This window comes from Pseudoliparis swirei, chromosome 7 (genome assembly GCF_029220125.1).
Source record: "Pseudoliparis swirei isolate HS2019 ecotype Mariana Trench chromosome 7, NWPU_hadal_v1, whole genome shotgun sequence".
In the NCBI taxonomy this organism is placed as follows: domain Eukaryota; kingdom Metazoa; phylum Chordata; class Actinopteri; order Perciformes; family Liparidae; genus Pseudoliparis; species Pseudoliparis swirei.
This window is the reverse complement of record NC_079394.1, coordinates 25,775,841-25,800,858: the sequence shown is the minus strand read 5'-3', so window position 1 is coordinate 25,800,858 and position 25,018 is coordinate 25,775,841. Positions and strand designations below refer to the sequence as shown.

Below are 25,018 nucleotides of genomic sequence, written 5' to 3'. Positions count from 1 at the left end.
CATCATAGTGGGTTATTGCGTTGATGCTTTGTCCACCGTGTAGGAAATTAATAGACATATACATTTACTCGAGTACTGTACCAAAGTACAATTTCGAGTAAATATTTAAATGCTATGCTACTTTACAATTCAATTTCACTCCATTTAAGAGTGCGTATTACATTTTACTCAAAATATTCAAAATCGAAATGAATTTTCGATTTTGAATTTTGAATAATATCACCAGCTTACATGTAACATATGGTTTTCACAGTATGGCACACGCTACTAATTCTCCTTAAGTAAACGATATTCGTAAAATCTATGTCGAACAGATTTGGAGGGGTCGCGTCCACTACCATCCCCGTGACGCTAGGGGGCAGAGTCGAGCAGAAAAGCAGAAAACGCAACGTCAGTGTCACATACATAGAAGAAGGGTCCATTCAGCCATTACTCTCTAACTCACAGCTCTGAGCCGCCAGTGGTGGAGGACAGGTCATCAGCAACCCGACAACATGTTATCCGTGAGAGTTGCATCAGCTTTGGCCAGGACCCTGCCCCGACGGGCTGGCTTTGTAAGTATCTTAATTATAATATCCACATCTGACGGTAACGTTGCAGCAAGTGAATCTGATATCTGCGGGAACCTTGTGGGCGTGAAGGGTACCGTTAAGGCCGCTAGCTAACTTTGTCATCGACTAGTTGTCGCGGCCTTCAACGCAGCGACGCGCTCGTGAGTAACGCCTCGCGTCAGTTTCCCTCTAAATAGTTGCATTATCGGTGTTTTTGACGTTGTCCTTGTGAGACGACTTTCTGCGCCCTGTTAGCTCCTCAATGCTAGCGCTAGCGGCTCATTCTGCCACGCTTTGAAGGTCAGGAAGCCTGACAGCGCACGTCGTCTCCCCCGCGCAACGTCACTCTGGCCCGGCGTTTGAAGTGCACGTTTTACCTGTCGCGGCAATGTTTGGAGGACTTTTCTTTTTTTTGCAATTCACGCTTTAATCACATCCGTCTTGTTCCTTCAGGTGTCCAAGGCTGTACCCACCGCCTGCGTCGGGGTCAACCACCTCCACACACACAGACCATGGCTGCAGAAGACAGGTGAGGCAAAAACAACATGACGGGATACTTTATCCCCTGAACTTCAGGTCATCTCACAAAGGTGATTCAATGAAGGTCATGGATGGTACTATGTTTTTAAAGGGCATGTCGTTGTGGTCACTGTCAAATGACCAGAATAGAGGTCTACGGGTTTTCATGTCTGTCAGAAATTATTGTACTAACGTGTTTAGCAGTATTCATATGTGCCCTTTTATATCTCACAGACACACTGGCAAAATCACAGCAATATCACTGTCTTTGACTTGTAATCAATATTGTTACAAATGTGAAACTCGTGGTGTATTATTTAGTCTGTAAAATCTTTATGCTAGTGAAGTGGCTTTGTCAAAGAAATATATATATAATGGAATGCATTTAATTGATATAAAATGTACTAACACTTCATGTTATCTTATTTCATATCAATGTTATGTAGTGATCAATTTCCCCTCAATTTAATCTTTTTATCCAACTAATCTGCAATATTTTAACAGTTTATTGTATAATTTTAAAAATAACATGACTGTCTCTAAGCAATTTCCTATAATGTGCATGTCTTGTTGTAATACAGGCACAGCAGAGGTGTTTTCCATCCTGGAGGATAAGATCTTGACGGCTGACACCTCTGCCGACCTGGAGGAGACCGGGCGTGTGCTGTCCATTGGTGACGGTATTGCCAGAGTGTTTGGGCTGAGGAATGTCCAGGCAGAAGAGATGGTGGAGTTCTCCTCTGGACTGAAGGTATGTGTATAAATGCGTTATGAAACACTTATTTAAGTTCTAAATGCACTTATTTAACGCTCTACTAGCCAACAATGTAATGGATGTGTGTCCCCCCCCCCCCCTCCCACACACACACACGTTGCCGAACAGTGTACCTTTGCTTAAACTGAAATGCTCCACAGCCTTTAATAACCAACACCAATTTGGCTTTAAACATACCTACAACCTATCAAAGCAACCAGTGTAAAACCATAATTTTTCCTCCCAGGGCATGTCTCTGAACTTGGAGGCCGACAACGTTGGTGTTGTGGTGTTCGGTAATGACAAACTGATCAAGGAGGGCGACATCGTGAAGAGGACCGGTGCCATCGTGGATGTCCCTGTTGGTATGGAACTGCTGGGCCGTGTGGTGGATGCTCTGGGAAATGCCATCGATGGAAAGGTGATACCAGACACGATATTATAAGTTTTTAAGTCGAATATCAAATTACTGTCTCTTGAACTAAGTTTTGATAGTTCGGATTATTCATCCCAACTGGTATCTGTTAAAGCAAGCTCAAATGTATTTCTGTTTTTCAGTCTTAATTGGTTTATTAGATATTTCACTTTCTAAACACAACAATAGTTATAAACTTTAGTTTCTTCAGTTGTAAATATTGCTCGGTTATTTTTTTTGGTGTGGCTTTATTGGCACACTAGTCAGCATCTTGGTATGTGGGTTCAGCTTTTTAAATTATTTATTTTTTCTCAGGGTCCTCTGGGTTGCAGCATCCGTAGGCGCGTGGGTCTGAAGGCTCCTGGCATCATCCCTCGTATCTCTGTGAGGGAGCCGATGCAGACTGGAATCAAGGCTGTGGACAGCCTGGTGCCCATTGGCAGAGGCCAGCGTGAGCTGATCATTGGTGACAGGCAGACCGGGTAAATACTTTGACACAAACTATTTCACAAGTCCTCGGACACGCGACCATTCCATGGATTACAGTGTGCCAACGCTTATGTGCAATTTTAAAGTAGCTAAGAATGCTTTTTACATTTTTATTTTCATTCCCCAGCAAAACTGCCATCGCCATCGACACGATCATCAACCAGAAGCGCTTCAACGAAGGAACTGACGAGAAGAAGAAGCTGTACTGCATCTACGTTGCCATCGGCCAGAAGAGGTCCACTGTCGCCCAGCTGGTGAAGAGGCTCACCGACGCCGGTGCCATGAAGTACACCATTGTGGTCTCTGCCACGGCCTCTGATGCCGCTCCTCTGCAGTACTTGGCCCCATACTCTGGCTGCTCCATGGGAGAGTACTTCAGAGACAACGGCAAGCATGCCCTGATCATCTATGATGATCTGTCCAAGCAGGTGAGGAACAGAATCGCTGTTGTAAAATGGAAAACTTAAAAAAAAAATTAAAAAAGATTCTGTTAAACTCCCGTAGCTTGAATTTATCATCCATCTTGCAACAAATATTGCCAATGATTACAGTTCACAAAAGTTTGAAAACTGGATAAGTATTCCCAAGAACAGCAATGGTAAATCTAGTTATTTTAATTTGTTTACCCCTTTCTTCCCCACAGGCTGTTGCCTATCGTCAGATGTCGCTGCTGCTGCGTCGTCCTCCCGGTCGTGAAGCTTACCCCGGTGACGTGTTCTACCTGCATTCCCGTCTGCTGGAGAGAGCCGCCAAGATGAACGACAACTTCGGCGGCGGCTCCCTCACTGCCCTCCCCATTATTGAGACCCAGGCCGGTGACGTGTCTGCCTACATCCCCACCAATGTCATCTCCATCACAGACGGGCAGGTTTGTGGATGTCCTGCATGTTATTGGTTGGGCTTTGGCTCCGAGATGAAACGTTCCACGTTACAATGCGTCTCTTTTGTGATGTCTTGATCCGTAGATCTTCTTGGAGACCGAGCTGTTCTACAAGGGTATCCGCCCAGCCATCAACGTGGGTCTGTCTGTGTCCAGAGTAGGCTCTGCTGCCCAGACCAAAGCCATGAAGCAGGTGGGCTTTCATTTTTATTTTCGGATAGTTAAGCTTCATTTGATACATATTTGGTTTCACAGTATAGTTGAACTGTTTACATATATTAAATCCTTCATTTATTCAAATAGAGGTGGCAATCTCAGCGTTATAAATAAACTTATTTCTACCCTATAGGTGGCCGGTACCATGAAGTTGGAGCTGGCTCAGTACCGTGAGGTGGCTGCCTTCGCCCAGTTCGGCTCTGACCTCGACGCTACCACCCAGCAGCTCCTTAACAGAGGCGTCAGGCTCACTGAACTGCTCAAGCAGGGGCAGTACTGTGAGTGGCAACTGTCAAACTTTCCTATTTTGGTCTCTCGAGAAGTACATGAGGAATGCTATGCTGTTTTTGTACTTCTTTAAATACTGTTGTCCCCCTCAGGTCCCATGGCCATTGAGGAGCAGGTAACGGTCATCTACGCTGGAGTCAGAGGTTACTTGGACAAACTTGCGCCCAGCAAGATCACAAGGTTCGAGAAGGCTTTCCTGCAGCACGTCCTCGGCCAGCACCAGGACCTGCTTACCGCTATCAGGTGAGAAATGGTCCTCTGCTACAATATGTTTGATCAATGGAAGTGGATATTTACAGTTTTCTAACTTTCTTTTCTGTTTCAGGGTTGAAGGCATGATCTCTGAGGCATCAGATGTAAAACTGAAGCAGGTTGTCCTGTCCTTCCTGTCCAGTTTTGAGTAATGGATAGCACTTCCATTGATCTTCAGTGAGCTGCCCTTCTGTTCCCGTTATGCTTCTAAATGTGACAAACACACTGAAGGCCAAAACCTCCATGTACAGATTTCTCCAAATAAAATTTTACAACCCTACCGTGGTGTAAAAAAAATCTTATGATTGTGAGCGTAACTACAGTAAGTTTAGTGGGCTGTTTTTGTTAGCTTGGTTCCCTGTGAGCAGATTCCACCAGTGGCAGAGGAGTAATAACTTGTACGAATGAAGAAACACATGTTTATTTAAACATTTATTGTGCTTTTGAATTCATACCTGCCTAATATTTCAGTGTTCCAAAACGAAGATAACCTGCGTAACAATCCAACAGTTGAGTTCTGTTTACTGTCACGAGTTGTTCATAAGAGCGGTATATTTAAGAGGAAGTGAGTGTTTTAGTCTTGACTGCTTTCAAAGGATGGAAGGACTGTAAGCCTGATCTCACGTGGTTGAAATGTTTGATACCATGGTAATAAATTGAGTGACACTGTCACATCCATCTTGTGTTTAAATGTGTGTGTGTATATGTATTGAATGTTAAGTATGAACAGTAGTTGTATTATTGCACATGGACAGATGGGCTAACTGATGTCTCCAGACTTTGTGCTAACACAAAGCTGAGCTCGTGGACTTTAGCTTCGTATTTATCCAACAAATGGTATCTTTTTTTTAATCATCTTAAAAGATAATATACTGATGTGGTACGCTAGTTTTATTAGCTAGTGATGGACTAAAACAGCCTACAGCATGCGGTTGCGTTACAGATCGTGATGTATTTTGTAAGGTGGAAAAAAGTGATAAACTATAAAAGTATCGACATGGATCATAACCATTAGTAATACGAATATGTCATTGATTGTGTCCAAGTGTGCAACATTTATACCAGGACCGTGGCTCACCTTTTCAATATTTAGTTTATTTTCAAAAAAGAACACAGCTGCATCAGTCATTGCGGAAAAACATAAAGCACCTCAAACAAGAAATTACCGATTTCTTTAAAAATGTAGGACTTTTAATTTGAAAAATCTCCTAATTGAGATAGTAAATATGTTTGATTTCCATGGTAATGGAAGTCAGGACTGTGTTGAACACAGCTGCATCAGTCATTGCCTGCAGGAAAACATATATAAAGCACCTCGAACATTAAAGAATATACCGATTTCTTTAAACATTTAGGACTTTTACTTTGAAAAATGTCCTAATTGATACCTTTCAATTGTTTGATTGCAACACAGTTTATAATATTGATTAATCAAAAGTAATGTCTGTAGAGTTGTTATCAAATTGATATTTCCACCTCATTCTGCTGTTTCTTGAGGACCCTTTTTCTTTCTTCATTTGGAGCTTGATCTCCACGGATGATGAGCCCGCAACAATAAATCCATTTGGAGTTGTTTCAGGATGTGAGTCCGCCTCCAGGGCTCCCAGCTCCGTCTGCTCAGGAGGAGCTGGAGTCGTTACTGCTGCAGGAGGAGAGCTGGAGCCTGCAGGGGGCACCACGAGACCTCAGAATCCAGCCACCGGAATTATTCATTTAGAAGAATTCAACACAGATGTCAAACGGTTGACTTCTTAATCGTAATCTTTAATTAAGAATTCAACCCCGTTTGACATCTGTGTGTCTTAACTAAAAATTCAACGAGACAACACAGATGTAAAATAGTTGAGTTCACTTGTGTTTAATAATAAGGGCTTAAATCATGTGACGTATGTAGCCACCTCGGCCTGGTCCGTCCGAGTGACGTCCAGTGGCGGCAGGGCCATCGAGGGCCATGGGGCCTGGCCCCACCGATATTGAGGACCCCCCCCAAAATAGATATACAAAGTTATTAGAATAATATTCATTATATTTATAAATTATACAAATTGTCAATGTTTATGTTTTAGAGATATGGAATATACCCAGTAATATTAGTAAAATAGGATATCTGCACAAAATATATGCTTTTCCTGCATTTCCTCTCCGTCTCTCTGCTTCTCTCCATCTGTCTGCATGTCTCTACTGAGCTGGGGCCAGATCGTTCTGACCCAGAAGAGATGGGTCGAAGAAGCAGTTTAGCCGGTTACTTAACTCAACTATTTGACAGTTAAGTTCAGAGAACACAGAAGTTAATAGTTTGACTGATGCACCCTCAATGCGCTGTAAAGGCTCTCCCGGCGTACCTGCACCTCAATGCAGTAAAAGTCAAACCAGAGTTCACCCCAATAGCCACAGCTGCTTCACACTGACAGGCTGCGTTGTTTAAACTGAGCTGCATGCCACCGCCTGGCAAGACAAAGTGAGACGTGTGACGCGTGAGGGTTAATGGAGCCGCTTTCAAAACACACTTTTGTCGAGTTCAGCGTGACAAGCGAGAGCTTTGAGGGGCAGCAGGCAGCATCCAGACGTGGGGAGGCAGAAGTGATGCTCTACTGTTCAGCAACGCCAGCAGTTTCTTCATGAACAAATATGGACTCGGGGTCATGACCCAGTATTAATAACATATTTGTTTAATGTTTAAGCAGTAGTCTTCAAAATGGCCTTTGTTAGTGTTAATATTCCCTGATGCTTAGGAACTAGCTTTTTCTTTTGCTGTGAATAGCTTTTTGCAATTCCTCCAAGAAATCTCACCCAGTATTTTAAACCATCTATTTCTACATTTAGTTATGCTCGCGTACACACTTTTGCATAAAAGTGCTTGGAAGGGAATCTACATAACACACATTCATGTCACTATAGTCCTGTTTGGCCTCCACATGAAGTTGGCTCAATAAGGCCAGCAGAGTTTAGTTCCTTTCCTGTCAACATATTCCGAAAAGGTTCAGGGATTGCTCATTTGTGATTTAGCAGAATTAAATGATTGGTTATTTGGCCTATTATATTATTTTAACTGTTGCCTTTGGGAACATTCTGTAGGTATAGTAGATTAGCTACAGTGGCATGGTTCTGTGGGGACGTCCAGTGGATGATGGGAAGACAAAATGGGAGAAAAGAAAGAGTTGGTTATGTGAAGAAATAAAACCCAGTACATCGACAACGTAACATTTTATCAATTGAACGTAGATTTAATGACCTACATTGATAGTCTTTGACTGATTGGTGAGGAGTGCTTGTTTGGTTCACAGGCGTGGGATCGAGCTCTCGGCATTACGATGATGAATGCAGAAGAATCCTAAATCGCCCTGCTGATTCATAAATATATATATATATATATATATATATATATATATATATATATACACTACCGTTCAAAAGTTTGGGGTCACTTAGAAATGTCTTTATTTTTCAAAGAAAAGCACAGTTTTTTCAATAAAGATAACATAAAATTAATCAAAAATACACACTATACATTGTTAATGTGGTAAATTAATATTCAAGGTGGAAGTGTCTGGTTTCTAATTAAATATCTCCATAGGTGTATAGAGGCCCATTTCCATCAACTATCACTCCAGTGTTCTAATGGTACATTGTTTGCTAATCGCCTTAGAAGACTAATATCTGATTAGAAAACCCTTGTGCAATTATGCCAGCACAGCTGAAAACAGTTATGCTGGTGATATAAGCGATACAACTGGCCTTCCTTTGAGCTTGAAGTTTGAAGAACAAAATTAATACTTCAAATATTATTCATTATTTCTAACCTTGTCAATGTCTTGACTACATTTTCTATGAAATGTAAAATTCATTTGATAAATAAAAGTGTGAGTTTTCATGGAAGACACGAAATTGTCTGGATGACCCCAAACTTTTGAACGGTAGTGTATATATAGGAACTCTGAATGGAGCCAGTCGACTTGAGCTGACATTGATGAGGGAGGGTAATTGCTGTCACCGTGTGTTAAACTAAACCCAGTTCACCCTAATAGGATTTGAGCCCAGACATTAGCAGGCGAGGATCAGCGCCTGTCTGCTGACAATTTCCTTTGCCGAAGACAAACCAAACCTTTGTGTTAGAACCGGCGAGGAACACGCGGCGAACATGACACCAACAACACACCTTGTTTCTCCGTTGACATCAGGAGGCGTACATTTGCATGCGTCTGAGACAAAGTTAGTTGCTGCATTACACCCGTGGTTTCTCCTCCTTGATGCCTTATTCCTTATACTGCAGTATTATTGGAGAAAAAAACAACAAGCTATTCTACAGCTGCTTTTTGACCAAGGCTCACTCACATTATATCATCAGAACAAAACACACAGGAATCCTTCCCCTTCTTTGTAACAAAGTAGCAAAACAGAGCTTTAATCTTTATTCGTCACACATCATTTCCCCGGGTACTGATCCAAACACCGTTTGAAGCGGATGCATTGATAAAAAATATGGAGCTTCCTACTTTTGCATACATGAAATAAGATCAGGACATATCCGCATATAACAGAACATCCACTTCTGGGTTCAGTCTCCATCTGAAAGTCGAAGGACAGTCCAGGTTTTCTCATTCGCAGACGCCGGGCCCTCTACAAGCCTGCTTGTAGCGCACACACAGACGCTCATTATATTCGGGGGCGAAAGGAATTCCATTCATTCATGAGGGCAGCATCTGACCAATGTGCACGAGCAACCCCATTTACAACAAGCCAACACTGTATTTAGTTTTGTCCACCCATAAACCATATCGTGTTTGATCTACCCAAAAAAGAACCTCTGCTTCTTTAAATCTCAGTAAAGTGCCAGAACCGTCTCCTGTCGTGCTCCCGCAAAGTCTGCCGAGCACACCGCCGGTGGCAGCTGCATCCGTCGTGAGCTCCGCCGGGAAAACCGTGTTGGAGAAATTTACAGCAACAGCACGCAGTTAATATCAAACACTTGCAGTTCATTGTTTTTAAGGCCCTCCGAGACCTTTTTAAGGTCAGCGGGCCCCGTAGCGGTTTGGCTTTGAGGCCTCCGATTCACTCCGTGCTGCCGTAGTGGTTCCCGTTGGGAGGGTTTTCCTGAAAGCTGGTGTGCGAGGCCTCTTCCTCCTGTGACACCACGGGATCCACTGGCTGTTCAAAGAAATTGGACACGCAGAACACCTGCGGGAAAAACAAGCAATGCAATCAAAAGGCATTCTGCTAAAAGATGAACCTCCATGACAAGGTCAAGGGATTTGTCAAGATATGGAAACCGGTCTTCGACATACTGGACCCCTCCGGGCTGGACTTTACACTGGTACCGATGCTGACTTGATTTGATGATATAACCAAGATGTACTTATGTCAGACTGGTGATGTGCGAATGTGTATTGGATGTGTTTTTGTTGTTGTTTATTTTGTCTGTTTTTTGTTGTTCTTTCCCCTTTTATTTCTCCTTTCCCTCTGCATTGTATCCTTAAAGTCCCGTCTTGTTAATTTGTAAAAAATTAAAATAAAGATATACTGTTTGTATATAAATACAATTTAAAAAAGACATTCGGCTGCTATTTCTATTATTATACTCATAAATGGACTTACTGTATATAGCGACCGTCCACCATGCGGGACGAGTGCTTTACACGCTGACGCTCATTCACACACACACATTCTTATACCAGTGATGTACTTGATTGCACTATCAAGGCGGATAATATAATTAAAGTACTTCAGACTCTCCCTAATATTATCTTTAATATGCTTCTGTAAGGCCTTTGTAATCCCTTAAATACACCTGTTTGATGAAATATGTGTTCATTCATTCGTGAACACATATTTTCTTGTGAATAAGCCGACTTGACATTTTCAATTGCATATTGCGCGGATGTATTTAAAAAAAAGCACCACGCCTCGCTCCGCCATGATGCTAACAGGTCTCAACGTTTAGAGGACGCTTACTGTGAGAGTGGCCACGAGCCCTCCCTGCAGGAGGCCAGTGAGCACGTCGCTCCAGTGATGTTTGTAGTCGGACACGCGGGACAGACCCACGTACACAGCGGTGGCCGTCAGGAAGAACTGGATGGTGGGACGCAGCAGCCTCGACCACTCGGACCTCAGCCTCGCTTGAATGTACAGCTGCAGAGGGAAGAGGAGCGCATCAGTATTCGACACAATGACAGCTGGAGAGGTCACACCTAACAGACGGCCAGCTGTTTATTTTGTTACAAGCCAATATTTACAGTCCAGGTGTTGGCAGCTTAGGTGTTTGCTGAGGAGAATTTTTTCATGGATACTGTAATAAGTAAACTTTTGACAACGTACATGAATCAGTCGTTTGTAGTGTACATTTGATTGGCAGAGGCAGTAAAACAGAGCAAGCAAATGATGTGGGCATTTCCAGCCCTCTAATGTAAGCCACATTCAAGCTGTGTAGTTCATGAGGTAGAAAATATGTACTTACTACAAGGAACAGCATGCAGTACATGGAGAAGGATGAATGACCAGAGTAGAAGGACAGTCTACAAACAATAAAAGAGATACTGAATGAAATTAAGCACCATCAGCTTAGAATCATAATTCATAACGAAGGTCTATCATAATAAAACTATATTTCACTGTCATTATGTCGTATTGATATGAGTTTAGAAATGGATTAAAGGGGAATTCTACTCATTTTATCTGGAAATAACTGACTTTGTGGTTGTAATGGAAAAGTGGGGGCACAGTGGCGGCACACTTTTCTGATGAAAAGACACTCCTTATAGTTATTATTAATGTTGGTGTGTATATAGTGTTTATCACCTATTTTGGCTCACTTATACATAGTAGATGTTCATAATCTGCATATGTTCTTCTACTTCTAAATTCTGCAGAAAAGCTGAATGAAATAATCTTTTTGGAAGTCTCAATGTATTGAATGTGGAAAGTGTATGATTTCAAGTTTTGGGGACTAAGAGGATGAATCTCTCTCAGTCGACTACATACATTCTGACTATTCTCTTTTGAATCTGTCTCTTGTGAATATCGCAACGTCATGAAATTGCCGTACTAAGTCCCTGGAGTGCAGATTGCCAAAGACGTTGCATGTGTTGCAAAGTAACGCAAATAACCGAGAGGACCAGGCTCCTCCCAGAGAGGCCCCACTATTATACAAAGCGAATAATGTTCCGAGTCATAAGAAACCTAAACCAAGCAGCTGCTCGGGACCGTTACCTGGCCTCGTCCACCAGGAACTTTTCCCCAGTGCAGGTGAAGTTCTCCACGTAGCCGCCAGCTTGGCAGTTGATGCCGTTCCACGCCGGTTGGCACACGGCGAGGAAGTTTGGCCTCAGGCGGCCGATGGAGTACTTGGCGATGTCCGTCAGGGACTGGCTGGCGGCCGCTCCGAACACGTAGCTGCCCACTGCTTTGTAGACGCACGCCACGTACTTGGTCCCCGCAGACTGGTTCTTGATGCGAGACATGTAAACAGAAAGGCACTCGCCGCAGACGATCTGGGGAGGAGAAGGAACAACGTGTGACCTCGCTAACATTTAACGGTCAGAGGACTCACGGCGAGAGGACGACTGTTGTCTTACCACGACCAGTGTGAAGGGGATCATGACTCCGCCCAGCAGCTGGTAGGATATGGTGTCCTCTTTGAGGGGGTATCGGATGGACTCATCGTTACAGAAGAAACCCCGCTTGAAGGGGTTGTGTTGAGGGGTGAGGATGAAAAATGGAAGTCCAACTGTGAGAAAGGAGAAAGAGGCAGATCGTTTGTATGAATGCTACCTCTCAGTCGCTTTGTCTTACATAAATAAATGTGCATCTGGTTTACAAGCGGCTGTGAATACTCGTGTGAATTAGAGGTCTGAGCCACCTACTGTTACACAACTCTAGCATTTCCTCGTTTTAGTCACAGGAAGCGAGGAGTCTGGCTTCAGGCAGGCGTTTCCCCACCTTGTGGGTTTTATTTAGCTGCGTAATGACTTACTTCAGACTGGAGAATATTGCAAAAATCAAAATGTTTGACTTAACTATACTGGAACTGTGAAGGTGAGATGAGCTGAGGAGATCTACGACGGCGTTAATGAGCAGGAAATAGCAGCGAGCGCACATTAAACGTGTTTCAACTTCACATGGTATTCCTCTCACAGGCAAAAAGACTAACCTGAAGCCAGTCATGCATAAACATGCTGCAGGGCCAATGGCCCAGACTGCAGCGTTTAAAAAGTGTTTAAAAACTCAAACTGTCTGTCAGTGTCTCTGCTGGTCTGGATCGCATGTGTGTTGTTTTTGTGTGTGTGTGTGTGTTGTTTGTGTGTGTGCCTTCATGTTGTTGCAAAAGAGTTGCGTACAATATTATACTGTATGTCTGGCACTCCATATATGGTAAGAGTATAAAGGCGATAGCGATGAAACCAGGCGTAGATCGTAAAGGGCATAGTGCAAATATATATATATTGTATTCAAATTTCTATATTGGCCAATTTTGTGATTTTTGGGGTCGACACCGATACTCCCACAATCCTCAGGAGACGGTTTAGATCCAGTTTTTTTTGTATAGTTTATCGGCAACAAGATGGGAGAACAAGACCAAAGTGGTTTGACACGGTTGAGTGTTTTTTTATTTTATATTAATTTTCTGATTTATTTGATAATAATTTAGGATAGGAATATATAATCTTTTTTTGCTTCTACCTATACCTTTTCAGTATTTCTGTTTTGTATATTATATAGAATAATATTGTATTGCAATGATTGACTGAATAAAATACACAACAACAACAACAACATACATATATATGAACATACAAGAAAACTATACTGTGATATTCTCTATGTGTGCGCTCCACACTTAATATGTAACTCTATTAACCAGGAGTTTGGCTGAATGAGTAATGAACAGTAATGACTGGTAATAGATGAGGGCTCACTTTCATACAACCAGGAAAGAGCCTCAGTGACATTTTAAAAGTTGCAATGTGATTAAGTACATTCGAGTACTGAACTTGTTTAGATTACTTACTTCAGTATTAACATTATATTCTACTTAATAGTTCTACTTTACATTCCAAGGAGAAATAGTGTACTTTTCACCCCATTTATTTTAACGCTGTAGCACTAATTCATTTGTACCTATATTAACTGAATTTAAGACCTATACACAGAAACTGTAATCCATTGTTATAGGTTCAATTACAAAATAATGATTCAGGATCAGCTTCACCTGTGAAACACATTGATCAGTAATAACCATCCAATAAGTCGACTTTTGTTCTACAACTAAATACCATATACTTTTGAATACAGGACTTTTTTTGACATTGCAGTGTGTATGGATCTGAATTCTTCTTCTTCTTCTTCTTCTTCTTCTTCCCTTATACCACTTTTACTTGAACTTGAACACATCATTTACAACACACACGGAAGGGCTTTTATTGAACCAGACTTTGGACTTGCGAATGAAAAATGAACGCGAGTACACAGCTCCCAGTGTGATTGTTGCTGCCAGCAGCGCAACACAATGGGAGGATTGGTGCCCAGTCAGCAGCGCACGCGACCACAGGACACTGACTAAGCGGTATGAGAGAGTCTGTGTGGTCAACCCATCGCGCACAGAGGTTTCTTTAATGTACTTCTACTGCATATTGTCAATTACATTTGGCAGCTTGTCTCTGCGCGATGATTACATTACACACACTGAGCTAAAAATACCGCTTTGCTCGGGGAAAGAAAAACACCCACACACACCCACACACACAGATACTTTGTTTCCCCTTTTTCCATCTTCCTGCCTGGTTCACTGAAACACCCGTGTGTGTGTGTGTGTGTGTGTGTGTGTAGGTGTGTGTGTGTGTGTGTATATATATAAATATGACGTGTATGCAAATGATTGGATTTGCCTCCATAGCAGAATAGTTGCGAGAGAAGTTTGACGACAACAGAAAGTCCACTTTAACAAGCAAAAACTCTTTACGTTACATTACATTACAATTATTTATAAAGAAATAAATGGAGTACAGTGTTGGTTTCTCAGACCTACCGAGGATGAGGCAGATCGCGTCCAGCCCGATGAGGGGGACCCCCGCCGCGTCAAACATGTTGCGTCTCCTTCTCCTGACCTCAGTCTTCATCGGTGTCCTGTCCGGCGAGCCGCGGTCCTCCTGCCGCACATGTGTCGCTCCTCCCGCAACACAGATTAAAACAGTGGCATCGCGCGGCCACTAAACTCCGGGACTGTCCGAGAAAGCTCAAAACAACCTGGGATTCAAAACAAATAAAATATAGCCTATACTCTTTTTTTTTAAAGTCTAAATTATGTAATCTAAGAGCCGCTCACCCTCCCGGGTGCTCACTGCTCACTAACCATCATCACACAGCCGGATGTCCGCAGCTCGTCACTGCGCGAGGCGCTTCAGGCGCGAGCCTCGAGAGCGGCGAGCGTCACGTGCTGCCTTCACGTGACGCTCGGAAAAAGCGAGGACTTTGAATTACCACGATACTTCTCAATTTACTGACAACCCAGTGTGGGAGAAGTAGCCTGTTTTACTTATGTAAAAGTAGCAATACCACACTTTAGAAATACTATGGTAAAGAAAGTGTGCCATATTGAAAATCCAATATAATTAAAATATCAAAAGGAAAAGTATTAGTATTCAGAATAGTTCATTTCAGAATAACAGTAATAACAACATTAAGAACCAATATAGTGGATGTACTATATTATACTACCCTATTGTCACAGATATATAATTGGCTGTATTCTTTTAATGTTGCGTGTATAATCTGAATATGCAGAGAAACTGAGAAACGCAAGTTGTCAAATTAATGTAGTGGATAATGAAAAATGGTAAAGTACATATTGGCTAAAGTCATTATTGATTACTGTCGACCTGCTGATCCCCTGTGATTAAAGTCATCATGAGTAAGTCCTTGTGACCCAACTGAACAAAATGGATTAAATTAGAAATGAATAAATTTGTAAACAATTGAACGACAGACTTAGGTTTTTAACGCAATGCTTTTATTTCTGTTATCAAACACGGTTGTTGTCTTAATGTAGTCAAATCTTTGGTTTTACTCGTTTCCTTAGTGACTAAAATTAAGTTGAGCCGTGCCGTTATTGGTTGATTATTTGGTCCGAGTCACAACGTTGTGCTTCACAAACCCTGAGAAACAGTAGTATATTAAGGCTCCTCAGTTTTGCAAGTTTGTCGTGTGCTATCGACAATGTTATTTCCATTTAAAGTAAATTCTGGTCATGTCCTGCGAATATAGTGTCTAAAGCGTTATGTTACTAAAAGAGTAGAAAGGTTAAACTAGTCCAACAGGTACTGTGTTTCTACAGGAAAAATAAACTTATGCTGAGAGAGCAGGCTTAATGTGTTGGATATGTTTGATTGCTCAATTAACTATTGGCTGAGCGTATTTTGTTTGTCCCAAATAAGATCAGAGGTCCATCTGATCTGAACTCAAAGTGTACTTTCTCCAGTCACCCTCACGTGTTACTCGAAACACGGGAGAAATCCCACACAAGGACGAATACATCTAATTACTTCACCAAACTAAACGTCTTTAAAAGGCAATTTTCTTTGCTTTAAAAGGCCTATTTTTATGTCATTCCATGTAAATGTTGCAATTATTTTGCTTTTCAAATAAAAACTTTCATTGCAATTTACTCCACCCTTTCCACCACCTACTACAGGGACAGAGGAGTACTTTCTCCAGACGTCTCCTCACGCTCCGCTGCCACAAGGACAGATACAGGAGAACATTCCTGCCGACGGCTATGAGGCTCTACAACAGATCACCTCTTGCCAGATCATAGTGCAATAACTGCAATAATAATAACTTCATATCCACACTATGTTGATCTGCACTTCACACATTTCATTTACTTACACTACACACATACACACACACTTCATTTTCATTTACACTACACACATACACACACTTTGCATTTTGCACACTGTCTATATTTAATATTTTTAGATTTAATTTAATTTGTCATTAGTATTGTATTGTGTATTGTGTATGCATATATGTTGTATAGATACATATATATTTTATTTTATATTTTACTTTGTATACTTCTTGTATACATCTTTATCTTTCATCCCTGTTTTTTATATTTTATTTTTTATTCTTGTGTGTTTAGTTTATTGGTGCTGCTACTGTTACGACAAATTTCCCCTTGGGGATTAATAAAGTACATATCTATCTATCTATCTACTTGTGTTGGTTATTGCACTCAAAAGTGCAAAAAAAGGAGAAGGTCCTTTTCGTCAAGTCAACAGAAAGACTTCCCAGTCTTTTCCTTCATTTGACATACAGTATATCGAATTTCCGAGGTGTACTTGAATGCAGCATAAAACAGGAGAAGTGGTAAAGGAGTTGTGGACCTATCGTGTGGCTGTGTTGACGCTCGGCTGATACAGAGTGGTCCCTCCCCCTGTGGAGGTAATGAGGGGGCATCAGGATAACAGAAGAGTCACTGCATCCGTTCATCAACAAAGCCCCACAGTGATGAGATATGACCGCGTAGGAATTCCCTCAATGTTTCTTTACGGCGTTCAGGTGTTATCTTCACCAGGCTACAGGCCTGAACACACACACACACACACACACATACAAAAGGCCTGTGTGGACCTGTACAAAATCACAGGAACACAAATGTTCTGCTATTGCGTGACTCAACATGTCGGCTGTGATAAAAGTCTGAATCAAATCTACTTTTGAACAGACACGAGACAGCTGTGTATGAAAATGTTTGTATTATAAAGTGTTGCCGAGACATGAACAGATGTATTTCTCTCTTGAGTTCACTGGAAATACACCAGGAGAGACATTATTCTGTTGTATGTGATAACAACAGACATCTGTGAGAAAGATGCAGGAAAATCCAGATGCTATTCAAGTGAAGCTGTTCATACTGTTATTGATGCTTTGAGGTTACTGGTTGATATAAACTCAGTTATGTTATGCTATGTCAACGTTTGGGAACACCTCCCTTAAGAAGACCACATAAACCACACAAATGCATATACTTTTTTCTCTCTATGGAAATAAAACATACAGCACAGGTCATATAGTTCATTGTTTTATTCACACAACATATATCAGTCGTTATTTTTAAGTTCATGTGTCCATATGGAGAACAATAATCACAGTAAACCATTTGTTGTTTGAGTAAGTGAGTAAACATAAAGGATCATGATCTGAATTAAAGAACTGTGGCGATTGATGTCGCCAAAGCCCTATTTGATTGTCCTCGTCATGATGTTCCTCTGCTTCTGGGAGCTCAGATGAAGCTCAATTTCCCGCTTGAAGAACAGCTCTCCCAGAATGCCGTGCGAGGCCTCGCTCATGGCTTTGGTCTGCATGCACATCTTGTACTTGTCTGCAGGGAGCTGGTCTGCGCAGTTCTTCTCGTGCCACAAGTGGAAAAGCCCTCGAGACGGAGAGCGGATCACCATCAGCTTGCTGTGAAGGTACTTCCTGTACAGGTGCACGTCCTCCAACCCCCAACCTTTGATGTTACGGTCAAAACCACCTGCCAGGAGGTAGAGACGTTTAGCTGCTCTCTCTCCCAGAGTTCACCACACTTATCATCAGCACTGACTCGACATCCATAGAAAAGGCGGTGGATTTGAAGTCTAACTTTAGGTATTCTTCTTCAATGGCTTTGTGAAAATCATTGTAAAATATAGCCTTTTTAGGCAAATCCTGTTCCCTTAATTTGATGTATTCAAACAAGAAAATGGCTTAAAACACCCCAAAAAGATGGAAATGAACAGAAAAAGATAAAGTGAATTTTCTTATCTTTTTTACTGTCATGTCATCAATAGTATAATAATTCTATATGAACATGCACCTGTAGTTTTATTGCCACACATTATGCTTATTGTAATTTGAAATGTTATTATGTCTTTTAAAAAACATGAAATGAGTGAAATAGTTGACGGCGCAAGCGTTTCTATTACCTATGTTGAGGAAATCCGACCTGTACTGGCACGTCATGCCAAACCCAAAGTCTCTCCAGAATCCAGTGTCTTTCCTCATCACCTGAAAGCAACACATCAGTCTATTACATCTTGATGACATCATGACAATTCATTCGGATACATTTAATTGGGCTATTTGTTTGTGTTTATTTTCTACTAACCAGTTGTTGTTGAACAGAGGGCAGACGAGTCTGGTTGCTGTAGATCATAGACGGGTTGTACTGGCTGAAGAGCACTGGGTAGTACACTCTCTTCCCTTGGGACAAAAACAGTTCAAACAGACAAACATCCAGTCACATCAATTTGATAATGTAATTTTTTAAAATATTTTTATTTAAATATATATATATATATATAATGTTAAGTATTAACATTTGTCACGTTTCAAAAACATTGTCAATGTTCAGGATACACATGTTTCGTTTGAACCACGCGGCAGCCCAGACGTGATGCATGTTTCATCACTTCAGCACCAACAGAGCTCTGACTGAAGCGAGAGGAATAAGGACCAGATATATAGGATGAGCAACAATAACCTCCAGGCTTGAACAAAGAAAAATAAAAAAGACTGACTGCTCACTAATCTCTGATAAAGGCCTAAATGAAACCTCTGGTTTATCATTTGAATTCGGAGGATAGTGCAACAACAACCCAACACAAACAGTGCAGCATAAGAGGGAGCAGGCGGGACATTGAATCCAACCCGCTCTCACCCCCAGCTCGTCAAATACAGCCGCTTTGTCGTTTCATATTTGATGGTCAATGTTGTAATTATCAGCTTTAACCTAAGTCGTTTTATTCTTGAATACATCGACTATCGTGGGAATCAGGCTGGATAGATTTTCTCTTGAGGCAGTCCCCTCTCACCCGGCGCTGCGTTGAGACGACAAGAAGTTAAGAAGTCGGCGGTGAAGTGGATGTCAACGTCACAGAAGAAGAGCAGGACGTTTTGGCTCCGCCTCCACGCCCTGGCGCCCACTTCTAAACCGCGTCCACGAGAAAACTCCTCGTTCAGCTGGATCAAAGTGAAGCTCCTGAACCGAGTCTCTCTGAAGAAGAGGAGGAAAGCAGAAGGGCACGTCATGGGTGAATCTGTGTTTCCATGCACGGTTAATCCGGTGCATCTGAGGGTTGTGAATAATCACTCAAACACAACCTCCAGACATGAAGTCACATGATTTGTTTCGACGAAATCAAAAAGACTGTAACATCGATGCTGCTTTGACTGATATCTTTGTGAAGGCCAACAATTATTTTACAAAATTTAAAAGGCGTGCAGCTACAGAGAAAATAGAAACGGGGAAGATATTGTTTACCTGAACACACCGAGCCAATAGCTCTGCTTCCATTCGACCTAATTTTAAGCAAACTTTTGAAAGAAATGCAAATTAGGCTCATTTCCATCAACTGGTCTGCAGTGAGTGAACCGGGATCGGAGGTCGGCCGCCTCGAGCCAACTTCAAGCCCATTGCCGTTTCCATTCCACTTGTCTAATGCGATACGCCAGCATGCTCATATATGTGAGTGGAAACATGAGTAATGTGACGGATGATTCAAATCATTGCATTACCTGGTGGTCTGGTCCAGAGTGGCCTTCACCCGATCTATCTGATCTCGGCCAAAGTAGACCACAGTCAGATGAACCCTGCCGTCCTGCTGGATACACACTTCTCTGATCCAAGAACACAACACAGATAATCATGTTTCAGGCCCCACTTCTATAATACTCCATCTACAGACTCAGTACATTTTTTATTAGATAAGGAACAACAACTCGAGTCACAATTTTCTCTCATTTTATCTGAAGTGGAGAGGGCTCCTATTGGCTTCAGCTACTCTATTAGGACTCACTCAGCACTGTCAATAATGCCCTGATACAATCACTGTGTGTGTGTGTGTGTCTGTGTGTGTCTGTGTGTGTGTGTTGTTATTTCACTCTCCCAGTGATACCTGAAGTTGTTGATGAACTGTTTGAACGCGTCCGGCCTCTTGGAGAGAGGTACGATGATATTGATGAGGGTGCCGCGGGTGTCCACGCTCTCGCTCTTCACCTTCATCACGGGACCAAACGGCCTGAAGAGCACGAGCTGTGTGAAGTCTCGCGGGCCGGCGCCTTTGAACGTCAGCTCGTAAACGGTTCCTCTGTCCCGCTCCGTGCGCGTCAACCCTGTGACAGAGACGGGCGGCAATTAATTTCGTCTGATTCCTATTCATTTCTATGAATTTGTCAAAAGTATGTTTTCGAGGGTATCCTTTTGATATTTCCCCGGTATGCGAAGCAACTCGTACCAATGTCTCCGTGTAAAGGAGAGTTGAACCTTGTCCGTTGCATGTTTGACCCTTTTTACCCTTTGTGGTTTCCTCTGGATGCTCTTGTTTCCTATATCCTGATTCTAGGCCTCTGAATCCCTCACTGACTATTGCGCTCATTGTTTCCCTGGTTGTAAAAACAACCAACCAATCGGAGGCGGAAAGAGATCACGAGAGCGTGCAGTGTATTCATACACTCTGTCATATTCATTGAATTCATTTTAACTCTAAATCTGTCCTTCTGTACACATGACATCTATTGTTCTGTCCATCCTGGAGAGGGATCCTCCTCTGTTGCTCTCCTGAAGGTTTCTTCCCTTTTTTCCCCCTGAAGGGTTATTTGGGAGTTTTTCCTGATCCGATGTGAGGTTTTGGGACAGGGATGTCTATGTGTACAGATTGTAAAGTACTCCGAGACAAATTTGTAATTTGTGAAATTGGGCAAAACAAATAAACTGAATTGAATTGAATTGGATGAGAGACGAAGCTGTACTTTGTGTGTTTTGTGAGTCGACCGACAGAAACCCGAAACTCTAGAATCTTAAATCTCATCAGTTGACATGAAAAACATCTCGGCGTCGATGCGGAGGCTGCCTCCTTGCATTTGAAACTTCCCGGAGGTTTCCCATCCATCCGCCAGCAGCTCAATCATCTGACGCAGGTGTAATGAACGAGTGGTTATCCCTCTCACCCTCTACGAAGTCGGACGGGTAGTATGTGTTCTTCCGTCTGGTGTCGTCTGTGTGCTGCTGAGGCCCGTTCAGGACGTGCAGAGCGGTTTCCACCGCGCTTATCAGCTCGTCTCTGCGGTCTCTCCTCACAGGCCTCTCCTCCGGGTGCCTCGTCAGCCCCGTCTCCAGCTGGTACACCCTGAGTGACGGGACGACAGGCCCACACACTTCAAAGACGAGGACCTCTCGGAGGCTTTGGCAGCTCTGGGCGACGGTCCCACTCACCTCCGCAGGGTGAACGTGTCAAAAGGTACCAGTGCGTATTCGCTGGGCAGCTGTACACCTGAGATCACCTCCGCCTGGTTCAGCTGTGAGCGGAAGAAATCCTGGGGGAAATGTAACATTACTATCTAGTAGAAGATGGAGGTACTATCTACCACCGTCCTGCATCATGTTTACTTTCCTACCTTGAGGTCAGTCTGTGTCGGGATCTTGTGCAGACTCTCCAGACCCTGAGGCAGAATCCCTCTTGTTTTCGCTTTGTCCAGGGACTCTTGGAGCTGCCGCGTCCTCTCCCGGAGCGCCTCCTTCAGCTGGGCTATCTGCTTCGTCAGGCTATTGATGTAATGTCTGTGAGAGTCCTCTCTCTCCTGCAACAAGGCCAAGTATCCCTCCTTGCTGGCGGCCCCTCCCGACCACAGCGGAGACGGCTGGCTTCTGGGTGACGTCGGTTTACAGGCGAGCAGGTAGAACAGGGCCAGGCAGCAGCAGAGGCCGAGCACGATGAGGCCGACCCGCGCCAACAGGGCCAAAAGCCACCGCTTGAACATGGTGGATTGTCTTTCAAATGATTTTTTTTAACTCTGGAGGTTTATAGAATCATGGCCGTTCTTTTGGGGACGTGGAGATGCACCAGCAAACAAAATGAGCAACCCATAAGTCCTCAACCACAGATTAATAAATATGGCTTTTAAAGAAGACGTCCGCATGTTTTCTCCTGTTGTCCGTCACCTCCGTCACCTCCTCAGGCAGCATCTTCACAGGTGTAGAGATCATCATCAGAGCACTGAAACTCCCTGTGACAGCAAGGTACATTTTAAAGCAGTGGTTCCCACACTTTGAGCCTTCTGGTCCTAAGCCGTGGTCCCCAATTACAGGTTATGGACACACACTGTGTGAGCAGTTCAACCAATGAAGGAGTGACAGGTATTTCACACGGAAACTAGACATCCTGGCATCCATGTGAGGCTAAATGCTAACATCACCATCTTAGTGTAGTCTGTTTGTATGCAAACATTAGCTAAATAGCACAACAATAGAAAGTGCGCTTGAGGAAAACCCACAAGATCACCAAAGCTGTGATGGTTCATCCTCTGGGGAAGCTACATGTGTGTCGGCTACATCTTTTCATGGTCAGTCCATTGAAAGTGGTTGAGATGTTTCTGGTTTAAAGTTGCCAGCCCTAGAGCCACGGCCCTGAAAGGTCAGATAAAATAATCAACTTTTTGTTCTAATCAACTTCTTTTTTATTATTATCATGAGGTGACCCCTCAGGTTTATTGGGTCGACTGTGGGTCAGTGGGTAGCAGGTCCGTCTTTCAATCAAGGGGTTGGAGGTTCAATCTCCGCTCTAGTCGATGTGTCCTTGAGCAAGACACTGAACCCTGAACTGCTCCCTGTAGCTGCGTCTACGGTGTATGAACGTAACAGGATTGTAAATCGCTTTGGATAAAAGCGTCAGCTCAATGACATGTAAAGAATGATATCTTGGGACCTCTTGGGGGTTTCTGAACCTCAGGTTGGTGACCACTGATTATAAAATAGTCAAATCATAAATTGCTCCAAGACATATCTAATGTCACTTATTGCGAAAATAACTGCAGCAACAGTCAATATATTCCCTCAAAAGACTTTAAAGAAAGTAAGAAACAGATGCAGTGGAGGCGTTGACATGAATCACGTCTTAATGCAGCCAACAAATCAACATGACAACCGGTAGAAAGTCAACCAACTGACCTGGTCCGCCTCGTCCTGATGCGTCTCGATGCTTTGTGAGCAGCCTATTTCATTTTAAGGGTCCGCTTCACGCTCTCACAGCTGCTGTTGGTCTGCTGGTCCGGTTCAGGTTGGCTACGATGAAATGCTCAGAGAGAGAAATAACCTGACCTTACATTCACTCTGCAGTGCCACGACGCTGAAGGTGGGAAGTCACAGAAACAAGCATTTCTCTGTGTGTCTTTTCACCCCGGGTGTGTTCACTTCCATGCATGTGAGATGTGTGTGTGTGTGTGCGTGTGTGTGTGTGCGTGATGCCATCATCGGTTTATTCACAGCACAAATGGCTCTTTCTTGCTCAGGTAATATTGCTGAGGCTGATCTCATGAAAGACTTGCTTATGTTTCTAGTTCCACCCAAGTTGTGTGTGTGTATGTGTGTGTGTGTGTGTGTGTGTGTGTGTGTGTATTTGTGTTTATGAGAAAAGGAGTGTGTGATGGATGCATGTGTGCTCATACCATGCAGCCCCCTTTAATTGAAGTCAGGTAATTTGAAATAAATAAAGAGTTCATCCTAATTTGGACCCCGAACTCTAATGTGATCCTTTTTGAGAGTACCGATAGTTTTTAGGTTTAAATAGTATGGTCGTAATGTTCCGTATCTTGTTGGTTATTTCAAAACCTTTCATTTATTTAAAATAAATGCAAAGCTTTCATCGTGCCTTCATCGCGGTTTGTGATGAAACTTGTCTGTGAAAGAACCGACGACTCAGCAACACGTTCTGAAGACGCTGCAGAAGAAAGACTTCAATATAATCACCAACCGCTGCGGCGCCTCAAAGGGAAGTTGGAACCAGACGTCCATCATCCCCAATTACTCATCTCTTCCTCTTTTTGCAGGCTTTTATTTCGTTGTCTTGAAAGGAAGTCGGAGTGTGTGCTTTCCATCGCCGACAGGTCCACTCATCCATGAAACGATGACACAACGTCTCCACCGTGTCAAAATCGGCAGTTAAAGTGGCCACGCCGAGAGGACCTCCTCCCCCATCCTCTCTCCTCTCAGTCTCCACCTTGGTCCAGCACTTCCCTCACCTCTCTCTCTTTTTTCCATCCCTCACTATCAGACCCAGTGTTCACTTCCATGTGAGATCTCACACCATCTGCCTCCATCCTGCATCCCCTTTCAGGTCACCCCGAGGCTCCTCCTCCTTGGCCTTCGGTCTAATTAGAAGGCGACCGGGGCGAGAAATGGCCTTCACACTGTGGACGCTCAGGCCACCTGCACATTGAATGAGGCAGCGTACAGATGGTCCTTCTCTTCATTCAGATGTCGCCTCCCGAGCTCTGACTCTTCTCAATGTTTCGTAGTTGACTTACTGACCAGCCCTCACTTCTCTCTCTCTTCCATTTTTACAAAGAACATCCAGTAATCCGCCTTTTTTCATTATTATTTGTTTTTACATAGTGTTTATTAATTTACACATATTGTTTTTAGCCATTTTCTCATGTGTTTGTCCAACTGTATTGTATCTGTGCTGTTTGTGTCACTATGTGCACTGTGCTACTGCCTCTTGGCCAGGTCATCATTGTAAATTAGAATTGGTTATCAATTGATTTTAGCTGGTTAAATAAAGGTCATATATACAGTATAAATAATATAAATGCATTTACTGTAACAAGGTATTTCATAACTATAA

The 25,018-nt window shown here is 42.8% G+C and overlaps 3 protein-coding genes across 3 annotated transcripts; 1 reads left to right on the top strand and 2 right to left on the bottom strand.

Annotated features, from left to right (window-relative positions):
- The first annotated feature begins 445 nt into the window (after window positions 1-445).
- On the top strand, window positions 446-4,644 carry LOC130196590 (ATP synthase subunit alpha, mitochondrial-like). The gene is made up of 11 exons (XM_056418860.1): window positions 446-554; window positions 1,005-1,080; window positions 1,652-1,821; window positions 2,072-2,245; window positions 2,555-2,721; window positions 2,856-3,156; window positions 3,372-3,596; window positions 3,694-3,801; window positions 3,958-4,102; window positions 4,205-4,355; window positions 4,438-4,644. Exons 1-11 carry the CDS (start codon window positions 495-497, stop codon window positions 4,514-4,516), a joined length of 1,656 nt encoding a protein of 551 aa, XP_056274835.1. The 5' UTR covers window positions 446-494; the 3' UTR covers window positions 4,517-4,644.
- A 4,091-nt stretch (window positions 4,645-8,735) lies between these two features.
- LOC130196591 (phospholipid phosphatase 1-like) lies at window positions 8,736-14,730 on the bottom strand. Its single transcript, XM_056418861.1, has 6 exons — window positions 14,383-14,730; window positions 11,933-12,084; window positions 11,568-11,848; window positions 10,816-10,873; window positions 10,314-10,490; window positions 8,736-9,539 (listed from the first exon to the last, which is right to left on the bottom strand). The coding sequence occupies exons 1-6, from the start codon at window positions 14,471-14,473 to the stop codon at window positions 9,414-9,416; spliced, it is 885 nt and encodes a 294-aa protein (XP_056274836.1). The 5' UTR covers window positions 14,474-14,730; the 3' UTR covers window positions 8,736-9,413.
- Window positions 14,731-17,429: 2,699 nt separating this feature from the next.
- LOC130196915 (chondroitin sulfate N-acetylgalactosaminyltransferase 1-like) lies at window positions 17,430-23,418 on the bottom strand. Its single transcript, XM_056419336.1, has 10 exons — window positions 23,344-23,418; window positions 21,795-22,403; window positions 21,613-21,713; window positions 21,348-21,526; window positions 20,297-20,513; window positions 19,917-20,018; window positions 19,214-19,395; window positions 18,508-18,602; window positions 18,326-18,407; window positions 17,430-17,895 (listed from the first exon to the last, which is right to left on the bottom strand). The coding sequence occupies exons 2-10, from the start codon at window positions 22,155-22,157 to the stop codon at window positions 17,600-17,602; spliced, it is 1,617 nt and encodes a 538-aa protein (XP_056275311.1). The 5' UTR covers window positions 22,158-22,403; window positions 23,344-23,418; the 3' UTR covers window positions 17,430-17,599.
- Window positions 23,419-25,018: the final 1,600 nt, after the last annotated feature.

Coding starts and splice junctions, on each gene's coding strand:
- LOC130196590 (XM_056418860.1), top strand. CDS start 495: ATGTTATCCGTGAGAGTTGCATCAGCTTTGGCCAGGACCCTGCCCCGA. Junction 2,722..2,855: donor ATTGGTGACAGGCAGACCGG/GTAAATACTTTG, acceptor TTCATTCCCCAG/CAAAACTGCCATCGCCATCG. Junction 3,157..3,371: donor ATGATGATCTGTCCAAGCAG/GTGAGGAACAGA, acceptor TCTTCCCCACAG/GCTGTTGCCTATCGTCAGAT.
- LOC130196591 (XM_056418861.1), bottom strand. CDS start 14,473: ATGAAGACTGAGGTCAGGAGAAGGAGACGCAACATGTTTGACGCGGCG. Junction 11,849..11,932: donor TCCCCTTCACACTGGTCGTG/GTAAGACAACAG, acceptor TCTCCTCCCCAG/ATCGTCTGCGGCGAGTGCCT. Junction 10,874..11,567: donor TTCCTGGTGGACGAGGCCAG/GTAACGGTCCCG, acceptor TATTGTTTGTAG/ACTGTCCTTCTACTCTGGTC.
- LOC130196915 (XM_056419336.1), bottom strand. CDS start 22,157: ATGTTCAAGCGGTGGCTTTTGGCCCTGTTGGCGCGGGTCGGCCTCATC. Junction 19,396..19,916: donor ACTCTGGACCAGACCACCAG/GTAATGCAATGA, acceptor CCTCTTCTTCAG/AGAGACTCGGTTCAGGAGCT. Junction 18,408..18,507: donor CCTCTGTTCAACAACAACTG/GTTAGTAGAAAA, acceptor TGTTGCTTTCAG/GTGATGAGGAAAGACACTGG.